The 21773-nt window shown below is 45.1% G+C and overlaps 1 protein-coding gene across 2 annotated transcripts; it reads right to left on the bottom strand.

Moving 5' to 3' along the window:
* Positions 1-254: 254 nt before the first annotated feature.
* Positions 255-21764, bottom strand: KIF2C (kinesin family member 2C). Of its 2 annotated transcripts, XM_080623329.1 has the most exons (22): positions 19755-21764; positions 19035-19078; positions 18850-18944; positions 17115-17216; positions 16841-16889; positions 14061-14180; positions 13245-13358; positions 12751-12851; positions 12401-12496; positions 11171-11225; positions 10922-11084; positions 10552-10642; positions 8751-8814; positions 7556-7647; positions 7181-7323; positions 5482-5686; positions 4937-5047; positions 4382-4449; positions 2744-2840; positions 2550-2666; positions 2062-2188; positions 255-775 (listed from the first exon to the last, which is right to left on the bottom strand). In XM_080623329.1, the coding sequence occupies exons 1-22, from the start codon at positions 19934-19936 to the stop codon at positions 699-701; spliced, it is 2313 nt and encodes a 770-aa protein (XP_080479455.1). In that variant the 5' UTR covers positions 19937-21764; the 3' UTR covers positions 255-698. The 2 variants fall into 2 exon arrangements, with proteins under 2 accessions (XP_080479455.1, XP_080479456.1); XM_080623330.1 differs by lacking the exon at positions 14061-14180.
* Positions 21765-21773: the final 9 nt, after the last annotated feature.

The following is a 21773-nucleotide window of genomic DNA, read 5'->3' as shown; positions in this document are numbered from 1 at the left end:
TAACAGCTGAGCCACTTACTACATGCTGAGCTTTACTCAGGATAGGTACCCTCTAAACCAGCTTCTCCCTTGCTCAGCAAGTTCTAGCCAGCAAGACAAGATTTATTTTGAGTGATTTTTAAACATTACAAGTGTAAAGACTTAAAAAAACCTTCACCCAAGAAATCAGCCTCTCTACACCACCTGTGAGTCTTCAGAGACTGTTAGACTGCACCAGAATCAGCAAGAAATATATTTTATAAGATAGAAGATAATTAAATCCAGGAACATTTATTTATCAAACTTATTAAAATACCAGTGTTGTATAATTACATACAAGTCAATTTTCTTCCTAGAAAAGCCAGACTTGCGACAGTTTTGCAATGTTTCAAGCACATCTGGAAAGGTTATGTACACTAGAAAACTATACACGTGTATCTAGTTCTATCAGAAGAGACCATTGCCACTCACAAAGGGCCAGAAGAGAGACATCTAGCAGACTCTCAGCCCCCCCTTCCCCAGGCCTTGCAGGGGTGTTCTAGCACTCTACTAAGTACCCTGATACCAGGCCATGAAGAGGGAGGGGCTGCTGTGTTCTGTACCCTCAGGCACACCTGACCTGCAAACGCTCTACCACATTGAAAATAGGAATGACACAAACCAAACAAACATGCAAGACATACAGAGAACTGCTTGTGAACCACATTTTGCTGTATTTACTAAGGCCTCTTCCGCCTCATCTGCTTGCTGGCTTGCTCCTCCAATTGCATGGCAGCCCCCAGGGCATCCAGAGTTTCTGTAAAGGAAGACAGGAGTGACAAGGTGACTGACTTGGAAGCTGAGCTCCCTGGGCCAGCTGTCCCCCTCAGCAGGGCTCTGCCAGGGCCAGAGAGGGAAATGGATTGGCCAAGAACTGCTCAGCCAACATAAAATTCTGCCTGGTCCCACAAAGCTCTTCAGTTGTACTTGTTCATTTCTACTCATCAGTAGTTGCAAGCCTGCAGTTTGCAGTTCAAACTAGATGCCACTAACCCAACCATCCCAGAGGGCCAGATTTCCTCAGCCTATAAGGCAGACAGGGCAGCAGGGCATTTACTCCTATATTGTCACCACCCTGGATGGTGAATGGAGAGATACAGCTATGGGGCTGCATTTGAGATGGGAGGACAGTCAGGGCTGCTTACAAAAAAAGTTGCTATTTCAGATTGACAGTTCACTTTGATGCCACACTTTTTAGCCTCATTTAAAAAACTATGACCCTCATAGGCCTGTTTTTGAGGCACAGACTATGCCAGCTGCAATGGCTGGAGTGGCAAAGTAGAAGTTACTGCAATAGTGGCAGAAAGGTAGCAATTACCAGCATAGCTTTCCCTGTCCCAGCCAGGCAGCCTAAGTACCCAGCACTGTTACCATGTGTCAACCAAGCCCATGCATCTGCCTTGCTGCCTCCCTTCCACCCCTGCTCCAATGAAGGTGAGCAGGGCTAAGGAAACAGGCAGCTGACATCCTCCTGTGCTGAACTGGGAAGTCCCCAAACTGGCTCAGTACTGAACAGTGGAGGGATTTTGTGGCACATTTATTAATGCCCTATAGTAAGGCAAATGCGTGCCAAACTGAGGTGCTGGCAGATGTGGCATCTCAGTATATGCCTGGCAGATTGATGTAAGTGGATGGGTATCAAGGCCTGATATGCGTGAAAACAGGAATGGAAAGAGAGAGTACACCCCCATGAATCCCTAGAATATGGTACCAAGACTTATTTCTCAAAGTTTGGGTTTTGGCTAAGGCAAAAGGTAAACTATATAACCAACCCAGGCAAACAGACTTCAGCTCATCTGCTTTTTGTGGATATTGTGTTCTGCTCAAGGGAAGGCAGTGTTATATGGCAGTAAAAAGCAAGTAGAAGTTTCTAGCCAATATTTTACTTTGGAAAGTGCAGACAATAGGATATTTCAGATCTGTCTCTATGATCATCAAGGAAGGTGATCGGAATCATAAGCTAAGCAGAAGGACTGGGTGCTCAAACCCCCACAGGTGTGCTGGTGTAGTAACAGTGCTAGTCAGAGACAGGCACTAACATACCTCCAACACTCAGGAAGTTTCTTGAGCTCTCCTCTACGAAGTACTTAGCCGTGCTTACAAAGGTCTCAAGATCGTAGTCTGGCTGCTCCGTAATTCCCAAGAGGTAGTCAAGTTCAGTTGCCAGTCTCTGTTATTTACAAGGATAACAATAAGAAATTGACTTTCTGGAAGTTCAATTTGTTTCCTCAAACCTGGCACATCAATCAACACAGCCAAGCTTCTACAGAGCAGTACCAGTCAGTGCTCACTAGCAGCAAGTAGAGGTTGCTAGTTGGAGGGGAAGGGAGATTGGACAGTCACAAGCACTGAAATGCCCCAGTTTAACCAGTTGGGCAGGAAAACACAGGAAAAATTGATGAAAAAGTAACACCATAGTACAGCATCTTGCATTACAGCCCACAGCCTCCCCAGCAGCACTTGGCTCAGACAAGCAAGCTGCAATCAACCTGCAGAAGGCAGCCTAGGCCAGGCTTGCCTCTTCCACATACCTGTTTCAGTTCTTTAAGCTGCTCTACAACCTTCTCCTCCCGTTCACTAATTTGAGTCATAGCCTCACGAAAGCTGAACATGTGGGGAGAGAGCTCTTCCTCCTCATCCTTGCAGAGCTGCAAGAAACAGTCCAAGTAAGAACAGCAAGTTGTTCCCAGCTTAAAGATCTGTCCAACCCACTGCACACACATACATTGTATTGAGGACTCAAGCCTTCCATTTCCTCACTCTCAGTCTCCATCTGATTCAGTGTTTCACCACCTCCATTATGAGCGCTTAGCTCTTTCACCCTGCAACAAAAAGATTTGTCACACAAACTGTTCTTCCAGCAGTTTCTGGTCTACAGCAGCACAGAGCAGCTACTGCAATCAGAGCTCAGCAAGAAACATTCAGCTGCACTTAAGTTCCACATTACCCCACCCAGAACAACTCACATGGGCAGAAATCTCAGAGGGTTGTGGGAAGGAAAGCTAACATGTCTGTCTCCAGGACCTCTCCTGAAGAGAAACATCCAAATACACAATGCTAATTGCAGCAAAGCCTTTCACAGAAGCTGTTTTCTGCATGGCAGCTTGGTTTATCATGACCAACTAAGAGAAGTTAGTATAGAAGAAAAAGGTTAAGGCTGATTTTTGCCCAGATACCCACTGTGCCAGAATAGATATGAAAGGATGAAAGTCATGGCTGATAACTTGATAGAGCAGCTGAGCATTCCATTCCAGTTACTAGTGCCAAATTCATATTTCCAGTCAGTTTCTGCCTAATACCCCCTTTCTTAGAGCTTGAACTTGCCCTGTACACTGACAAAGAACCCAATGGGCCCAACTCAAGGCTAGAATCTTACTGAGGCATGCCAAGTCAGATGTTGCACTTTGTCCTGTACTTTCAGGTGAGCAGGAATAACTGTCCACAAAAAGGAAAAAAATGCAGCTTCACTCCAGAACCAAATCTGGAAATCTGTCAAGATTCACAGTGTTCCTGAATGCATATGACAAGCATTACCATACACCCTTTCAGAGAGTGGAATGCTTTCCAGGAAGGAACCAGCAATGTTTTGTGAACTAAATGAAGGCAAGCTACCGAGCCTGAGATGTCATATATTAACAAAATGATACCTCCACAACAGTCAAGTCTTATCCTTGTTTGTCACCTCACTGGAGGGGTGCAGAGAGGCATGTAAAGCAGAAACCAGGAGGCACCCACTGCTCTGACATAGGTGTTCCAGATATCAGCAAGACACCCAGGGAAACCTGGGGCTTTGTCCCTGCCAATCTACCTTACCCTGCAGGTAGCCAAGGTCAGCTGTGGGGCACTCCAAGCACACTCCCACCATCTGCTTAGAGGCATTTGAGTTCTCAGGTCCTTCAGATTTCACCCAAAGTCTCCAAGGTACCATACCTTATTAGCTCATACTAAAGCCCATCAAGAACAAAGTGTTTTGTGCCAACTGTAAGGCCCTGTAAGGGACACATTCTTAGCACACACTTAGAGATGGGACCTAAAGTAATCCAGAAAGTAAAGGGCATGGAGGTAATCAGGACAGGGTAAACTCCCTACAAAAACCAGGGCAGTCAAGTCCAGTATAAGAGACTCCTCCTCTGAGGAAAGGAAACATTAATCATGGTCTTATACAATCTCTGTTATGTCTCACACAGAGAGCACCAGGGTCAGTTTCATAACACAGCTGTAAGATAATTTGCTCCTAACAACAAAGCTCCAAATCACCATTACAAACAATATAAGAGAACTTGAGTTTCCAAAGGTCAGATTAAAAACAACCAAAGCAACTTCTGTGACAAGAATAACATCCCCAAATCATAAAGGCCATTACCTGTCAGCATATCTCAGTGTGTTCAAGGTGTATTCACACGAACTCATGCCTGGAGAAATCATTGCTATCTGCAAACAGAACAGAAGAACTCAGTGACTCGCACATCTGACTTCTGCTCATGTTAATGGCCCTACAGATCTCACCAGGCATCTGGGACACATTAAGGCAGAGTTGAGCCATTCTCTCAAGTCCATTTTACTTTATAGTTCTGTGGGACATGCCAGTGGCCCTGTATCCAGCTTTCCACTGGCTTTATGTACACCCACAGTGCTGTACCTCCACAGGAAGCAGAGCCCTTTGAGAGCACACCAGGCTCTGCTGTACATTCACTGTATGAAAGGGACTTCTGCAGCCCTGCTTCTACTATGGTTAGGCATAGCTCACCACTTTATCTCAGTCACCACAGGTGAGTGGAGGAGGAAACTGTATGACTTTTTTGCCAGAGAAGTGAAGCTTTCTGCCTTTAAAGTCCCCTCATTCTAGAAGAGCACACAGTTATCCATCCAGTAAAACTGCAGAACCCATAAGCAGTGTGTGTGCCATGCACATACTCACCATACAGGTCCTTGAGTTTGTTCCTATGAAAGAATCTCTCAGCACCTGGGTCAGCTTGCTCTCCCGGAAAGGAGTGTGAGATTTGTTCTGCCCTAAAGCTCGGATACATTCCTAATAAAAGACAAGTCTTGTGAATGCAATATCTGCATCTCTTAACCAGCTCTGCAAACTATCAGCCACAAGTTGCTGATAAACCCAATAGGATGGAGAATGGTCATCTTTATTGCTCTAAATGCTCCGTAGTCTTTAAATATACTCCAGGTCTTTGACTGCTTTTTGACTTTGACAGTTGGTATATCCATCATATGTAAAAAAAGGTGGCTTGAATGAAGCTTGAAATGGCTGTAACAGTGTCTGGCCTGACAAGGCTGCACTGCTTTCCTGGAAACACTCTAAATGGAATTATAAGCCATTTTCAGGGTTCTTGAACTACTAAACTAAGATTTTTTTGGCTGTTTTCCCTTGCACTGGAAAGGAGCGGAATAGACAACCCCATAGTTGAACAGAATTCATTAGCACTACTTGCTCCCTGAGCTATAGCTTACCTTCAAAGCCAGCAAGCTCTTATTGATCTCTGCACCTTCCATTCGTGTCTGCCGATCAGCACTAGATGTGTCTGCACCCCTCTCATTCCCTGCCAGATCCACTAAGGAAAATTTGCCAAGCAGTTTCCCTTTTCGACGTAGCAGGATTTGGAAGCAGGCATGCGACCGGGAAGAGCTGGCATTTGCAAATGTCTGCCCAGATGTCCTATGGCAAAGATGCAAACAAGCATTAGAACTGTGTCCAGAAGATGCAACAGGTCCCGACAGTGCTAGCCAAGACCTGCAACCATTCAATCAAGTTGTTTAACCTCCTAGGCTTTATCCCACACATTGGTACTTGAAGTTTGGATGAATTATGGGATTACTTCTGATAGAAGAGGACAGAAGGGCTGCTGTGAGAAATATGAACCTGCATCCCAGTTGTAGAGAATTAAGGCTACTTAAGCTGCCTGGCTCAACTCAGCCAGCCCTCCTGACTGTTAATGCCTCATATGTGGAGCTGGAAGACATGCCTTCAGCACTGCAGCTCTCTGCCTGAGAGCAAGCCACATGTCATTTTCCTAATGCATTTGCCATTACACAGTAAGCTCAGCCAAGCTCCCCACTGAACAGCATTAGTTGTGATAGCACATTACAGTCATGGTAAATCCCCTTCTCCAGCCAAGCTGGCTTGGCACTTCACCTCTGCTGTGCAACTGCACATGCCCCATCACTACAAGATACAGACTAGAGGCTTAGAAATTACCACAAATCTAACTAAGACCTTCACTGTCATTTAATCCCCAAGAAGACTGGCAGGTGCATTGTCCCACCTGTGTCCCTGCTGCTGGGGGAAAGAGGGGAGATTGTCCTAAAGCGAGGCATGAGTCTGTAATGTTAAACCCTTCTCAGTTGAACTGTCAGCCAAAAAAGCATGCACAGCAGAGTGCTGAGTGAGCTTTCAGGATGTGCATATCTGCACATGCAGTGTAATACAGAAGCCAAGGGGTTGTCATTTGCCTAGTAATGTTTCCACAGCAGCTGACAACTGAGACTTGAGATACAGATTATGGCAGGGGGGTTGGAACTACATGATCTTAAGTCCTTTCCAGCCCAAACCATTCTATGATTCTATCTCCTGATTATAGACACCAGTACAATGGAAGAGCTGCTCCAACCACAGCCTTCCTGCCAGAATGATGAACCAAGCCTGCAGCTGTCCCTTGGCACCTGCTCTCAAAGATTCTTTAGACAAGATGCCTGAACAACTTGCAGCACTTTTGTTGCCATTGGAATAGCTCATCTGGCCTGCAGCTAAGCCAAAGCATTTTTCAACTGTAGGTTGATGCCAGCTGCTCTTCCTTGATCTTACAAGCCCACACGGAGCTACTTGTGTTCCTGCAAACTAGCTGATACTCCTAGAAAGCTCAGCTTAGCTGTGGCACCAGGGCAGCCATCTCCTCATGTGAACAGTTTTGCTCTTCTTGGAGTTGCATGGGGACATAGGAACCAGGAACTCTGACCTTCTCTATGGAAGAAGGGCTAAACCTAGCCTTGCTAGCCACCTTCCTGGATTCATGCAGAAATGCTGCTCAGTGCTTGCTTGTTACTGGGAACAACAAGCTTCTATTTAAGTCTCTAAACACTAGCTACAGACATTTTTCTAGACATGGAGATACAACAGGATATGATTATTTTTATTGGTTTTAAGGCACCAAACCTGCAGGCAGTGCCCATCTCAATCATTCTGATGACATCCTCAGCACAGCTGACTTGTCTCTCTTGGAGACCAACAACCTGGACCTGCTGCTTGCCATCCTCCAGGACTCTAAGCTTTGTCTTCTTGTTCAAGAGGTCAAACACCTACAGGGTAACAAGATTGAGGCAAATCTGACCAAAATGTTGTGCCATCTTTATATAAAGCTATATAAAAACAGCACCCTTAACAGAGCCTTCCAGTTCAATTCCAAATACACCATAAACAATAGATTATATAGAACTATCGAAACTAGTGAGTTTCACTTGGCTACTCATCAGACATTCAGCCAAAGAAGTCAGGTCAAGATTAAAAAAAAAATATATATAGGAGTCTTACCTTTCCATTGTATATTTCAAAGAAAGACACATAGACTTCCAGTTCCCAATTCCTGTACCTGGGCTGGTTTAGGAGGAGGAAGACATCTTGTGCTAGTGAGGAAAGGCAGAAGTTCAGTTAACTAGTTTAAGAGACATTCTAGTTGCTATTTGAACTACATTCAAATATTGCACAGCCATGAAGCAGTGCCAAGCAGCTGAACGACACTCATCAACAAATGCTATTGAAAGAATTAGTGCTGTGCCAACATCTGGAGAACAACATCAGCAGCATCCACATCTAGGGACTGAAAACACAGGAGGATACAGAAGTTTCTATTGCTAATGTCTCCTGTAGACAGCAAACCTCACTGCTGCAGGGCAACACTGAGATCTGCTATTGTTTTGGACAGGCTTGAAAAAGCCTTGTATTTGTGTTTCGTGCACCCCTGAGCACCCACATTGCTGCTGTTTGGAGACACTACACCAGATTAGATGACCCTTTGGCTGGGTCCAGTGCAGCTTTTCACAACTGAGCTAAAAAGCTAAGACTTTACTTCAGGGCCAGTCATAACTGATTTTTCATAGACTGGCAAACAGTTGCTCTTGTTTCAGCTGTCTTGCTACACACAGGCAAGTTTCACAATATGCCTTTCTAAAGGGGAGGTAGAAGAGGTTAGGGTTCATAGTGCTTTCTAGGTCAAGGAGGGGCTTCTAAAGCATCTGTTTTCTGAAATGATTTTGTATGTGGTAGGTTTTTTGCATCTAATGTTTATGGGAAGAAGCAGAACATTTATATGCTTTCTCTATAAGAAGCTTTATATTAGAAATGGGTAAGGTTTGTTGCATTCAAGTTGGGTATTGCCAAACACCATCCTGAATTTAAGACAAAAGCACAGCAGAAGAATCAAAATCAAATGGTTCAGCCCAGCGAACGCCAGAATAGAAAATTGTCATCTCTTTGCCTCAAAAGCAAGTATCTTCCAGTGAGTTAAGTGTGGATCTAGAAGCTTCCTGGCTGGATGGAATATATTTTGTGAAACTGAAAAAAGTATATCAATACCTCCTGCCACAAATACCACTGCTTATTACTGACAACACAAATGCTTTATATACCTTCTACTGGAAACATTTTTAAATAACCATACACAGACAGATCTTATCTAAGAAAAACAAGCACTAATTTGATTTTCATATCTAAAGAAGAATCAACTTACATGCAAAAGCATATATGCCCTTTGAGGCATTCTGTGTTCTCCCAGAGAAGTCTCCGCCCATAGTCTGTAAATAGAAAAGGCTAGAGATAATGTGTGGTACAAACAAGTCAGGCTACCTGATTGTAGTCCCAAGAACATACTAGGAAGTTACTATATGTATATATATGTTTTTACATCAATGAGATGATTAGAACAATGCAATTCAGGATAAAATTAGTTTGCTGCTTCCCTATCAGTTCACAAAGCAGCTCTGGACTATGCAAAGCAACAGCTGAATACCTGCAAGGGTCTGCAGTGCAGCACAAAGCAGTTGTTTCTCCAAGGAGAAATGCATGGCCTTGACAATGCAACCCAATTGCCTCTGGTCAGAGGAAATAAAGCCTCATTTCTTAGAGCATAGGTTGAATAAAGTTTTCATTGCTACTTGCAAAAGTTCACATGGTACCAAAAATGCATCAAACTTCCAGAGCAGACAATGCCTAACTCCTTTGACCAAGGTACCTTTAATCCCAGCTTTTTCAGTTGGTGCTGTCCTGACTCTACTATTTTTGTAAAATGCCTCAATTTTTAAAACATGACTCAGTCATACAATCATAGAATGGTTTGGGTTGGAAGGGACATTAAAGTTCATCGAATTCCAACCCCCTGCCATGGGCAGGGACACCTTCCACTAGACACCAGGTTGCTCAAGGCCCCATCCAACCTGGCCTTGAACACTGCCAGGGATGGGGCAATACCATGACACAGTCAGTTTACCAGAGTTTAACAGGCAGCACTCCAGTCTCATGCTACAGCTATTGTCCTTGCACTACTTCTGCACCCTAGGGAAAGGAACTTCACTGCCTATGATTTTAGTTCCTCACATTTGTATTCCTGTAACAATTCTAAGATGAGTATGTTCACCCATTCAAGTGCAATGGAGGCAGCCTATGTCCAAACTTCTATAGACTTACAAATTTCCTTCCGGATTACTGGAAGAGATCTACAGCTCACTGCATATCACTAATGATAGGAGATCCTAGCCTAAAACTTGGCTGTAACACCGGAATGATGGCAACTGATTACTCAAACTGACAGGCTAGCCTAGCTTAGTCCAGATCACTATGATCTGGGGTAAAGGCCTCTTGCACAACAAGACAGCATTTTGGACTCCACTATCATGCTGTGAGGAAAGAGTTTCCCACTTTCCTTCTCTACAGTTTCCAGAAGGAGGTTTAAAAGACAACTCAGTTGTTGAAACAAGAGCAGATTATCTTTGACGCAGTAAACACAATCTTCAGGTCTCTTGGAGCTGCAACTGGTAGATTGGAAGGAATGATTACAAAGTGAACACACTAATTTGCCCACTTCACAACAATACCAGATCACTTAAATGTTTATGTGCAACAAGAGGCTTATTCTTTTATAGTTGCTAAAGTCTTTGGAATGCCTCCAAACTCTCAACACAGTACAGAAAATAGCCTTTGTCTCAGAGGTAGGCTAACAGCCCCACTTCACAAACTGGAGTTCAGCAGCAACAGCAAGGGATAGCCATGACTAACATGTTAAGACATCCTAAGTCTTTAAAAAGCCAGCTACGGGGGGATTTTAGTATGATTTTCCTCACAACCTCAAAGGAACCCCAGTAATACATAAAGCTACTGAAAAAGAAGATTAAGAGCTGACAAGTATTAGCTTTACAGCACAAAAACAAACCCCAAGGTCCAAACTCATTACACAATCCTACTCATTATCATCATCAAGGAGCTTTACAATGCTTCAGATAAAGCTAGAGAATTTGAGACCTTGGAGAAGAACTTACATGTGTCTTGCCACTGCCTGTCTGGCCATAAGCAAAGCATGTTGCCTTCCCACCCTCAAAGATGGTCTCCACAAGAGGTCTAGCAGTGAACCTGGATATTGAGAAGGTAAAAGACAGTTGAGACAAACATTTCACACCCTGCTTCAGTTTTCCTAAAAAGAAAGGAAAAAAAGAGCAAATGAAAGTAAATCCTTTGGAAATCAGCAAGACCATGCCAAAAATAAGCTTTAGACTTTTCAGTCCTTTGGTTTCCTCCAAAAGTGATTTTAATACTTATTTCAGGTTGCAGTTTCTTTAAGCTCAGATGCCATCTGTCCACAGCTCCATGCTTTAAGCTTCAAAGTTATTCCCAATGAGAAGAAAGCATTACCTGTATACCATTTCATTAGAAGAGGATTCATCAAATGAAAAGTCAAATCTAAATGCCTGGGTGTCAAGGTACTTTGTTAGGTCTACTTTCTGCTTTGGCTCATGCACCAGCAGGACACACTTGCTTGGAACAGTAATGACATCACATTCCTTTTTTTGCAGTTCTGTGGACAGAAAAGACCCTCAGTTTTAACAAGAGTAAGCAATGCCAAACTGCTCCAAGACACAGCTGCTTTGTCAGTATGCTCACCTTGCTTATTGAGAGGACGCTTCCTCACACAGACACAAATCCTATGCTCTTCTATCTAAAAGAAAAGAAAACAAGTAATTATTTTCCAGTTAGACCCATATCTACTTAGTATTACAGAGAGGAAGATCTGATGCTCCCTGACATCTACTTTTCTATATGCTGATCAGAGTTGCCTCCACTACTGATCAAACCAACTCATACAGGGATGTAAGTCTTAAAAGTCTGCTCAGTGCACAAGCAGCACTACAAACAACAGCTTTACGTAGCATGCTCCAGCATATCAGGTGGAAATGCTGCCATGCTATAGAAAGTGCCCTAAATATCCTGTATCTGAATTAGTAGAAAGTTCAGCCCTTGGCCAGCTTTCCAGTAAAAACCACCATATTGATACTGCAACTACAGGCAAATTGTTATTACCTTCATTCACCCCAAGGGTATTTTTTGACCTTGAGTATTTTACTGATGCAGTAAGTTTAGCAATTTGTCCAGCACAGTTACATATCAGGTGAGTTTGGGAAAGCACATATTCTACTGGGTGAGGCAGAAAGCAGATGACAAACTCTTCTTCTATCATGTGGTGATGCTTACACCAGCAGCTAGTTGTCAGCCCCATAGGATGCAGGCACACAAACCACCCAGTGTTCTAAGGTAATCAACACCTACTTTTTCATTTTAACTGAAGCACTACCATTTTTCACTGACTAACACCTGAGAACAAGTAGTCCTTGTCTAGCAAAAGCCTTGTTAAACGATGCTACCTTTGTAATTGCCAAAGATAAACTGAGCCTGGTTTTATGGAGTTGTTTTGTTTTAATTCTTGACCTCTACTTTTGCTCCTCCACTTTTTGACCTAGTTTAAAACTACTTACTGTATGACTTACATACAATAACATTTTCAGGGCAATAATCCATTTTAAGTTATACCTACAACAAGATAAGTTATGTAATAGACTCTGCTGTTTACAAGCTCTGAAAAGTACTGATGTTACCATGCAAATAATGATAATTGTTGAAGTGCAAGCTCTCTACTAGTGACACATGCAAAGTAGTGCAAGGCAGCTTAGCCCTAAAAAGGGAAGGTAGATAACCTCACATATACCACCAGGTACCTCAAGATCACAATATCCTCAGAGGATATCCAAGGTACAGTGATGCACTGAATTGCCCATATACTAACATCTTCAGTGCAAAATAGTCTGTCCACAAGCTGCAGCTTCAGTATTTACTTACTGGATCAGTTATACATATTGGCTGGCAGTCTAAAGTTGCTCTGAATTCCTTGATCATCTTTGCAAACTCCCAGTTTGGACAGCTGCTGTCAAATTCCTGCATGGAAAAAACATGGATGTGGAGGTAATTAACATGTAACAGCAAAAAAGCCCCAGAGCATGATAAAACATCAGGTGTATGCAATTAGAAATATTTCTCAATATTAAGAACTTTCCAAAACTATAATCAATCCATCCTTATGTACAGCTTCATAGGAACAGAGCCTGTCCAAAACATGGTTTAGTTTCAAACATTGTGATACATTGTCCTTAAGCAATGTCCCATTACAGGTGTATTGTAGAGTACTCCACCTGCGCACGCTTGGTCCTGATTTCATTGATTTGAGCTCTCTTCTCTTCCCTCTTGTTTTTCATTTTCTCCATCTCTTTCACAATGTTGGATCTTCTCCGAACTAGATAAAAGCATTTCCTTGGATTAAATTAGCACACTAGGTTTTAAGCACAAGTATTTCAGCTTCTCCAGGTTGCTGCCAGACTAGCTTGTACAGGAAACAATCATCTTTAGAAGAATGTCATTCATCTTGCAGCATTTCCTTTTCCCAATCAGATCTACCCACCACAAACTGTTCAGGAAGTCCCACTGCTGCTCTAAAGTAAAGGCAGCATTTCTAAGGTGATACCACTGTAATAGAATTACACATCTGTAACAAAAAATACTGAAGATACTCAGTCTTACTGCCAAAGCCACCTTTTTCAAGCTTTAGCCTTGGAGAATACAGAGCAGAAATCACATAGCAATGCATCACTGACTGGTGAGGCAGTTCTTACCCACAGCTCCATGGTACCTGGGCTCACTGAAGAGATTCTGCCAGGAAGCAGGTGATCCTCTGTATTTCCATTGAAATTTGTCACTGAGGCTTCTGGAACACAGTTCAGCTTGCTAGTCCTGGTTCTGCCAGCTGCAGAAAGAAGCCAAACCAAACCCAGTAATCAGATGCCTAAGATCAAGAGCCGTTTTATAATCAGTAATGACTTGTAGATCCATAGGCATTCCTCAACTCTGGTTCTGGATCAGGAGAGAGAACTGGCTAAAAACCTATGACAAGTGTGCAAATGGTTTTTTTTTAATCATTTGCTGACGACCAACTTTTATTCAAAGCTGCAAATCAAGGTCACACTAACTAGACAACAACTTAGTACCAAGTCTCTTATTTCAATGTCTTGTAAGCAGAACTTAATACAACACAGCATGCCCTCAGCTATTCATTGTATAGGTCTGGTAAGGATAAATAACTACAATTTAGTAATTTAAGTAGGCTCAAGTTCTTGCTTTAATCAACTGACATAGGTAAAACTACAACCAGTATAGTTACAGAGCATGTTGTCAGCAGTATTAAGGCACTTCCTTTCTCACTCTGGTGCTGTGAATACCACTTTATGCCATCAAGCAGATCCCACATCCACAACTGTAGCTATGTGCTTACAAAGCTCCTCCAGGCAGGAACCCTGAATGTTTACATTCTGATAGACCTCTAGGCCTCTCGCTTTGTATGAAGTTGTAGAAGTTGGTCATTTGCTTGAGATTTGCAGTTTACCTATTTAAATGCATACAACCCATGTTGCCTCATGGTAAGAATTCACTGGCTTCTTTCTCCACTCACCAGGAACAGATGAATTGTTTCTGGTTTGTGTAGAAGCGCAGAGATCTACCCCCATCTCATTTTCCTGGAGGCTGCACTGTGATTCTGCAATAACAGACATCCTGGAACGGCCACGCACAGCTTTGGAAACACAAATTCGAGGTCAGTATCATGCCTCAGACACTCAGATATTTGCAAGTATTCAAATGCTTACAGAGTGCAGAACAGAAGCAAACAAGGTGTGGCTAAAAGGATATTTTCCAGATCTCTGATGCATTAGCAAGTTCATCAGCAAAAATGCAGGGGGGTGAAAAGTGATCATGAAATACACCACTACAGGAAAGCAAGCAGTTCATTCCAGATTTGCAGTTCCATTTAATTTCTTTCAGATACCACTAAGTATTCACTAACATGGAAGCTCCAGAACCATAATACCTAGAAAAGAGAAAGTTAAAGTCTATGAAATCTTCTGAAGCTTCACACTTGCAGGGCTTTGTGAATTAGCTGTTTGATGGTGACAGTAGTACTGCAGCCTGGCAGTGGTCATGGGCAGCATCATGCTCACCATCCCAGCACCCACGCTCAGACAGGGTGCGTGGTGCACAGTGGAGAGGAAGCTTGATAAATGCACCTAAAAGACTGTATAATCACAACAGCAAATCGTTGGACAAGGTCCTTTTGTAGGGAGGCTCCATTGTTACACACCAAGGTTATTTCTTTCAGAGAGCAAGTCCATCATCACAAAGCTTCCTAGGGGAGGGTTTGGAGCATACACCTCAATAGATTTGTAAAGACAGCAAATCTGATATGAATAAACAGAAGTGTGATATGCAAACTAGAGCTACCTTCACCTCTAGCAGTCACAAGAATTGATCCAGAGTTAATCACTATGATTTCAAAGGATACCAGATCTATTTCAGACCAAGGTTTAATTTCAATTCTGGATCAAATTCCCAAGAACTATATCCACAAAATTCAGTGCTCCTATATTAACTTTTTACCTGGAGTCCTCTGCTCAGGTGAAGAGACATTAAGTGTCACTGCTGCAACTTTAGGAACAAAAAGCATCAGTTTCATTACACTCAGAGGTGGCATTTTATTCCATTTGTTTGTCACACATGCCCAGATCTGGTCTCATCACAAACTCAGCAGCACATTTTCTGTAATGCTAGTACTCCTGGGCAGGCATATTGACTGGAGGATTGCTGCAGTCAAATGAGTTTGATTCAAGTGATTCTTATATGAGGTGATATGCAGTATCCTCCAAAATTCTTATGGATTCAGAGGACTAAGGTACTATCCATTTCTTAATTCATCCTGAAAGCACTGCTTCTGCTTCTCTCACCTCCCCGAATGAGATGGGGACAGATACCTCCTGGATCTTGTTTAGTTTGTTTGGACCAAGAACCAAAACCTGTAGCTAGTGTTAGCTTTCTAATTGGCACAGTGCAGCTTGCAACCAGATGGACACTCATTGACACTCACGAGGTTTAGCTAGTTATAGCAACAGATAGCACTATTTGAGGAATACTGAAAGCATTGCTTCTCTCTTGTACTCTGAGCAGGTCTTCAGGGACAAGAGTGAGCCTGTAGGAAAGGCAACAGATATTTCAGATTTGAAATTAGATTCTATACTTCAGGAAAGCCATGACCTCTGTGAGGACATTTTTCCATCTGTCAGTGGCTCAATTAACACACATCTTTTTCCAGCTGGCTACCCAACTCCATTAACTAACCTGTCTAGAAATAGTCATGACCATCACATCATTCTGCTTGCCAGTTCACAAAGTTTATGGATTTCACAAAACTCTTTGGATTTGAGGAAGATCAGGATGTTCTAGCACAACTTTCGACATATTAAGCCTCTTGGACTACTCCTGCCTCTCTGATACAAGGGAATTTGTACTGTTGTCTTCTGGTACTGGCTTCCCTGTCTTGTGTCACATACAAACAAGGCCAGACAAGCCTAGCTGCTTTGTTTACAGCTCAGTTGCATGGGAAAGCACAAGTTTCAGCTAACTGTGCCCTTGAAGAGAATCATCAAATTAGCAACCATTCAACCTCAGCATCACACAAGTTTATTACAAATAGACCTGTAATGCTACCACTCGCAATTCAAAAAGCTAAAAGAATCAACCAATAAGCTAAAAGAAGGTAGAAAACATGAGAGTTCAATTCCTGACACCTCAAGAAAAGCCTCTTAGTGATCTAACACTCTGACATCTCTATCTTGTCTTCTGGCTTTGCTCAAAAACATTGCAGTGACATACAATCACTGAGCTACAGCACACCAGCTGGCGCTTTGGCTGCCTGGTCCAAAACATCTCCAAGGATAAAGCTCTAGTTATTATCTAGGGGGACTGTTTGAAGAGGATACATCCATTTGTCACTGCTATTTCTTTCTTGCCCTTTCCATTCTCATTTTGACATTTTTTCATCTTAATAAGTGCCACTTACCTTTTGTTGTTCATGGCATTTGCAAAAGCTCCATACAAAACTCCCATACTCACTGCCACAGGAGCTGCCTAGTGACATTTAAAAGCAGCATCAAGGAATAACTACAGCAATACTGCAGAAAAGGGCAACATGTCAACAAGTCCCAGCTCACAGGAACAGGACAGCAATCTGTTAGCAAAGTTTCTGCACTCTGGAGTCCAAAATGTCAGTATGAAACATTATGCTCTTTGTTAGCATTGTCTGAATGAGCAGCCTTATGATGCTACTGAAGAAGATTATTAGGGCTACAATGAAAACACATCACTGTTTTACAGGGGTATAGCCAGAAAATAATATTTCCTCACCTTCCCGTGGAGCAGGGATTCTTGAAAGGGTTGATCTACGCTTCTGTTTCTGAAAAAACAATGAATGCTGTAAGTTATCAGAGTAAGCTGCAAATCCCTAGCACAGCACTTCAAGACAACATCGATACAAGCATTTCTGGCCAAATTCTAACTATGAGATAGAAAAGACAAGCTAGAGATCTCAAACTTTAAGACTGGATATTATTTATGACAAAACCTATGCTATTGACATATTAGTACCTTAGGAGAGACCAAATCCCTTTAAAGGACTTACCTGTACACTTACATTCTCTTGCAAAGGAAAGTTCTCTTTCAGATCACCAGCAGGTAGTTCTGATAACTCAGGATTTATTGTTATCACATCTTTAATATCAATCTACAAGAGCAAAAGCACAATTTTAGAGAGCAGAATATTACTGCTGCCACTTAGAGCATGTTTATTTTCTTTTTAACTTTTACTTTCAATACATGCAAACAAACCTGACCCACTGCTGCCAAATGCTAAATTAAAATTGACCAGAAGGGACAGACAGCAGTTCATGTTCTGAGTAGTCTCCTACATCCAAATACACTAGAAGAAATGTGCTCTCTAAACCATTTACCCTCATCTGCCAAACACCATGCAGTTCTGCAGGTACACTAGAGCACTTCTGAAGACACAGGCAAAGCATATTTAGCATCAGCTACTTTAATCTCTTACTGCTAATCTTAGTAAATCTCAGCCACTCTGTGTCTTCAGCACTAAGAGAGCATTAAGCATTTACTGTGATTGTGCTTACTGAAATATACTTCAAAGACTTTGGGAAATGAAGGATTCAGCATTTAATCCACAAATCAATTCATCTGCATTTTCACTTGCTATTGTGAGTAATTTCACCTAGGGCCAGCTACTGCTGCCTGCCTGACCCTTCAGTCGTCTCAATCCTGGTCTGGTGCAAGAAGGGGGAGCAACAGCAGGCAGGCAGCCAAGGGCAGGCTCTGGCACAAGAGACAGCAGCTCTCAACATTCCATTTTACAAAGCTAACCAAGCTGCAGGGGCTGAAATCACCAGTGCACAAAAACTCTGGTGTCACAGCAGCTCATGCTAGAATTCACTGAGCAAAGCAACACAAGCACCACTTCAGGAAGTCCTTGAGTTCTCACTTAACTTCCAAATTACTTAAATAAGAGTCCATAAGAAAAGCAAGAACAAGCAGGTGAACTTTGTAAAACGTGGAGATATCACATCCTAACATAAATGATCTATAAAGTTTGATTTATATGGACTCTGTAAGTAACTCGTTGGAACGGAATTAGCTCAGATTAGCTCAGAAACACACATATGTGCACAGCATAATGTATAAGTGCATATACGCTTACTTATGCAAGCATATAAAAAAATGCTGTATTTTGAAGCATCTTCATGAAGATTTTCTGTCACAACACATATATACAATCTACCCAGCAATTATATCCAAATCTGCGTGTTTGCATATTTGAATGCAGCAGGCACATAAATAGTGTAAGAACCAGCTTCAAATAACCAGCCAACAACAACATTAAGGTTTTAACTAAACTCTAGGCTATATATGTTTCCAGACAGACCAGCAGGACAAGCATGTTGGCTCTGTTACCAAAGGAGATCGTGCTAAGTGTCAGGATTTCAGCTACATCAACCTCGAATGCCCCAGACTCGCCCCTCACCCCCATCCCACCTCACACAATGTTTACGTACACCCATGAAGAGATTCAGGAAACCAAACTCGGCCCTCTTAACATTACATGTTAAGCCTGAGGAAAGCCTGAAGATCATTGCTAAAGGCAAAAAGGCCGCAGGCAGCCTGCAGGGAAATGGGGACTTCGGGGGTACTCAATAGTCCACCACCGAAGCCCAACAACCGCTGCTCACCCGCAGGCCCAGCCGGGGCAGCGCCGCGGGCCTGCCTGGTGCGCGCCCAGCCAGACTCCACCAGACTCGTTTCCCCTGCTGCTAGTGCATCGGAACCACTCGGGGCAGGGCCGCACTCACCTCCTTGCCCTTGACGGTGTCACCCTCCGTCCACTCCACGGACACGAAGGTCCCATCCACTCTCACGGCCTTCACCTTCGCCTCGTGGATCTGGCCTGGAAGAAGCGGGCAGTGAGTCCCGGCCCAGCCGCCCGGTCCCGCCGGGACCCCCGCGCAAACAACACACCGCCCTGCCCACCCCTCACCGTTGCTCCGCTGAATGTTGATGACGAGTCCGGGGCAGACACGGCTGCAGAAGCGAGAGTCCATAGTGAGGGCACGGCGAGGGCGAGCGGCTCCTTGACGGCGGCGCTACCCGGCCCGGCAGTGAAACCCCGATCAGGGCAACCGCCGCCGATTTAAACCCCGCGCGCAGCCGTGCCGCGGGGCCTACTGGGAGATGCTGGCGGAGGGACTACATCTCCCAGTGTGCTGTGCGCTGCCTACAGCTCCCGGCGTGCCCCGGGACGCGCACCGCCACTGCAGCCATGCTGGGGGCTTGCGATCAGCACCGCTACCGAGCGGCAGCTCGGGGTACGGCGGGTGCCGGTGCCGGGTAGGGCTGGAGGAGGCACCAACCGCTATAGAGCTTTACGGGAAGCGGGGGGCCAGCGGCACATCCTGCGCTGCGCAGCTGCTGCGATGGTATCTGAGAGCCGTAGGGGGGCATTGGGATGCGCTGGGTGGTACCCTGTCGTTATCAGTGGAAACACTTTAATTCTTTTTTTTAACTAGAACAGGGTCAGCTCCACCGAAATGGAGCCTCAAAAAATTCCTGAACACTCGTGCTTGTTCCTCTCCACGGAAATCTTTAGTAAAAGGCGAAAGATTTATACGATCTGAAGAGAAACCAGAGCATGCTCTATGCTTCTCCCCCGCCACACCGCCCGCCGGCCCCGCGTCCCATAGCTCAGGGCGATACCTGCCTCTTCTCGGAGCTGTGGCTCTCGGCGTGGCCCCACTGCGACCACCGGAGCCGTGCAGACCCAAACAGCTCGGACCGGCCGCAGCAGCGGACACCGGCGGGGCCGGGCAGCGCCGTCCTGCCGCGGTGCGCTCTGGGTATGCAAATTAACGGATGCTGATTAGACGCACGATAATGAATCATAGGCTCACAGACTGGGTTGGGTTGCGAGGGACCCTAAAGCTCATTCAGTTCCAGCCCTCTGCCATGGGCAGGGACATCATTCATAGACCAGGTTGCTCAATGAGGCGGCTGCGCGGGAGGGCAGACAGGGCCGAGGTCAACCCCGCCTATCCCGGTCCCGCCGCCGATCCCCGCCCCGATCACAGCCTGTGTCTCCCCGTGCGGTGTAACCCCGGCCGGTACCGAGCACCCACCTCACAACCGGTCGCCCACCCGCTTGGTCCCACCCATCCCGAATGGATGGGGAAAGAACAGGAAGGGTAAAAGTGCGAAAACCATGGGTTGATATGTAAGCGTAATAATTAAAACGAGCATAAGAATGATGTAACCAGTTGTAAGGAAAACAATACAGAGAAATGAAACCCAAGCACGACGAGCGAAGTACATCAAAACAACCGCCAGCCGCTCCTCGACCAACGCCCGGCCCGTGAGCTTTCCCGCAGCTGACACCACTGAGACACCGGCTCGGAAACTGTAGCATTCCCGGTCCTGAGTATACAGTTACTGTGTAACACGTTCGTCCTGTCTTTAACCAGAATAGGGTTAGCTCCACCGAAATGGAGCCTCAAAAAATTCCTCGACACTCGTGCTTGTTCCTCTCCACGGAAATCTTTAGTAAAAGGCGAAAGATTTATACGATCTGAAGAGAAACCAGAGTATGCTGCTGATTCACTGCGCACACGCAGCCTCCCCTGGCTGTCGCTCTGCAGCACACAGCGACCCCGGAACGCCTGCCCGATCCCCGTCGCTATGGCCCGTCCCGGTCCCCTCCCACGGCGTACACGGCTCTGTCCCGCACCCGGACCGCGGCGGCCTCGCGGGAGGGGCGGAAAGAACGACCGTGCCCGCGACGCTGATCCGCAGTGCACCCTGGGTTTCCAAATCAGGCTGAATAGTAATGAAATGGGGCGGAGAATGGATTCAGGGCGGACCTCCGGAGGAGGGGAAGTTCAACATGACCGTGTGTGCGCTCACAGCCCATAAACCAACCGTGTGCTGGGCTGCATCAAAAGGAGCGTGAGCAGCAGGTTGTGGGAGGGGATTTTTCCCCTCTACTCAGCTGTCACGATGCTCCATCTGGAGTACTGTGTGCAGCTCTGGGGCATTAATATAGGAAGGATGTGGACCTGTTTGAGCGAGTCCAGAGGAGGACTGGAGCACCTCTGCTATGGAGAGAGGCTGAGGGAGCTGGCTTGTTCAGCCTGGAGAAGGCTCCAGGGAGACCTTAGAGCAGCCTTCCAGTACTAAAAAGGGCTAAAAGAAATCTCGAGAGGGACTTTTTACAGGGACATGTAGCGACAGGACAAGGGGAAATGGCTTTGAGCTGACAGAGGGGAGATTGAGATGAGCTCTTAGGAAGAAGTTCTTCCCTGTGAGGGTGCTGAGGCGCTGGCACAGGTTGCCCAGAGAAGCTGTGGCTGCCTCATCCCTGGAAGCGTTCAAGGCCAGGTTGGACTGCGCTTGGAGCAACCTGGTCTAGTGGAAGGTGTCCCTGCGCGTGGCAGGGGTTTGGATCTGGATGAGCTTTGAGGTCCCTTCCAACCCAAACCATTCTGTGACTCCATGACCCGCATGATGATGAGGCGCCGCCGCCTGCTCTGCCGAGCGCAGCCGCATCCCGGGGGACTCTGCTCCTCCTGCCCGGCCGGAGCCGTTCGTGAGGTGTTCCGCGGAGCACGACGGGCGGACCTGCTGCAGTCGATACCCTCCACTCTGCTCCACTCTGTCCCTCCCGGTCCCGAGGCTGGATCTCGCGTTGCAGCCGGTGCCCCAGCGCTGACACAGGCTGAGACCGGGC

The sequence above is a fragment of the Psittacula echo genome (assembly GCF_963264785.1).
Source record: "Psittacula echo genome assembly, chromosome: 7".
Classification (NCBI taxonomy): Eukaryota; Metazoa; Chordata; class Aves; order Psittaciformes; family Psittacidae; genus Psittacula; species Psittacula echo.
Note: the sequence above shows the minus strand (reverse complement) of the source record. Positions and strands in the feature narration are given on the sequence as shown.

What these genes read in the sequence shown, in the direction of transcription:
- KIF2C (XM_080623329.1), bottom strand. Translation starts at nt 19,936, where the DNA reads ATGATTCATTATCGTGCGTCTAATCAGCATCCGTTAATTTGCATACCC. An exon ending in TTGAAATATACAATGGAAAG is followed by an intron (nt 7,324 to 7,555) that starts GTAAGACTCCTA and finishes GTTACCCTGTAG; the next exon opens with GTGTTTGACCTCTTGAACAA. An exon ending in ACACTGAGATATGCTGACAG is followed by an intron (nt 2,841 to 4,381) that starts GTAATGGCCTTT and finishes TTTTTGTTGCAG; the next exon opens with GGTGAAAGAGCTAAGCGCTC.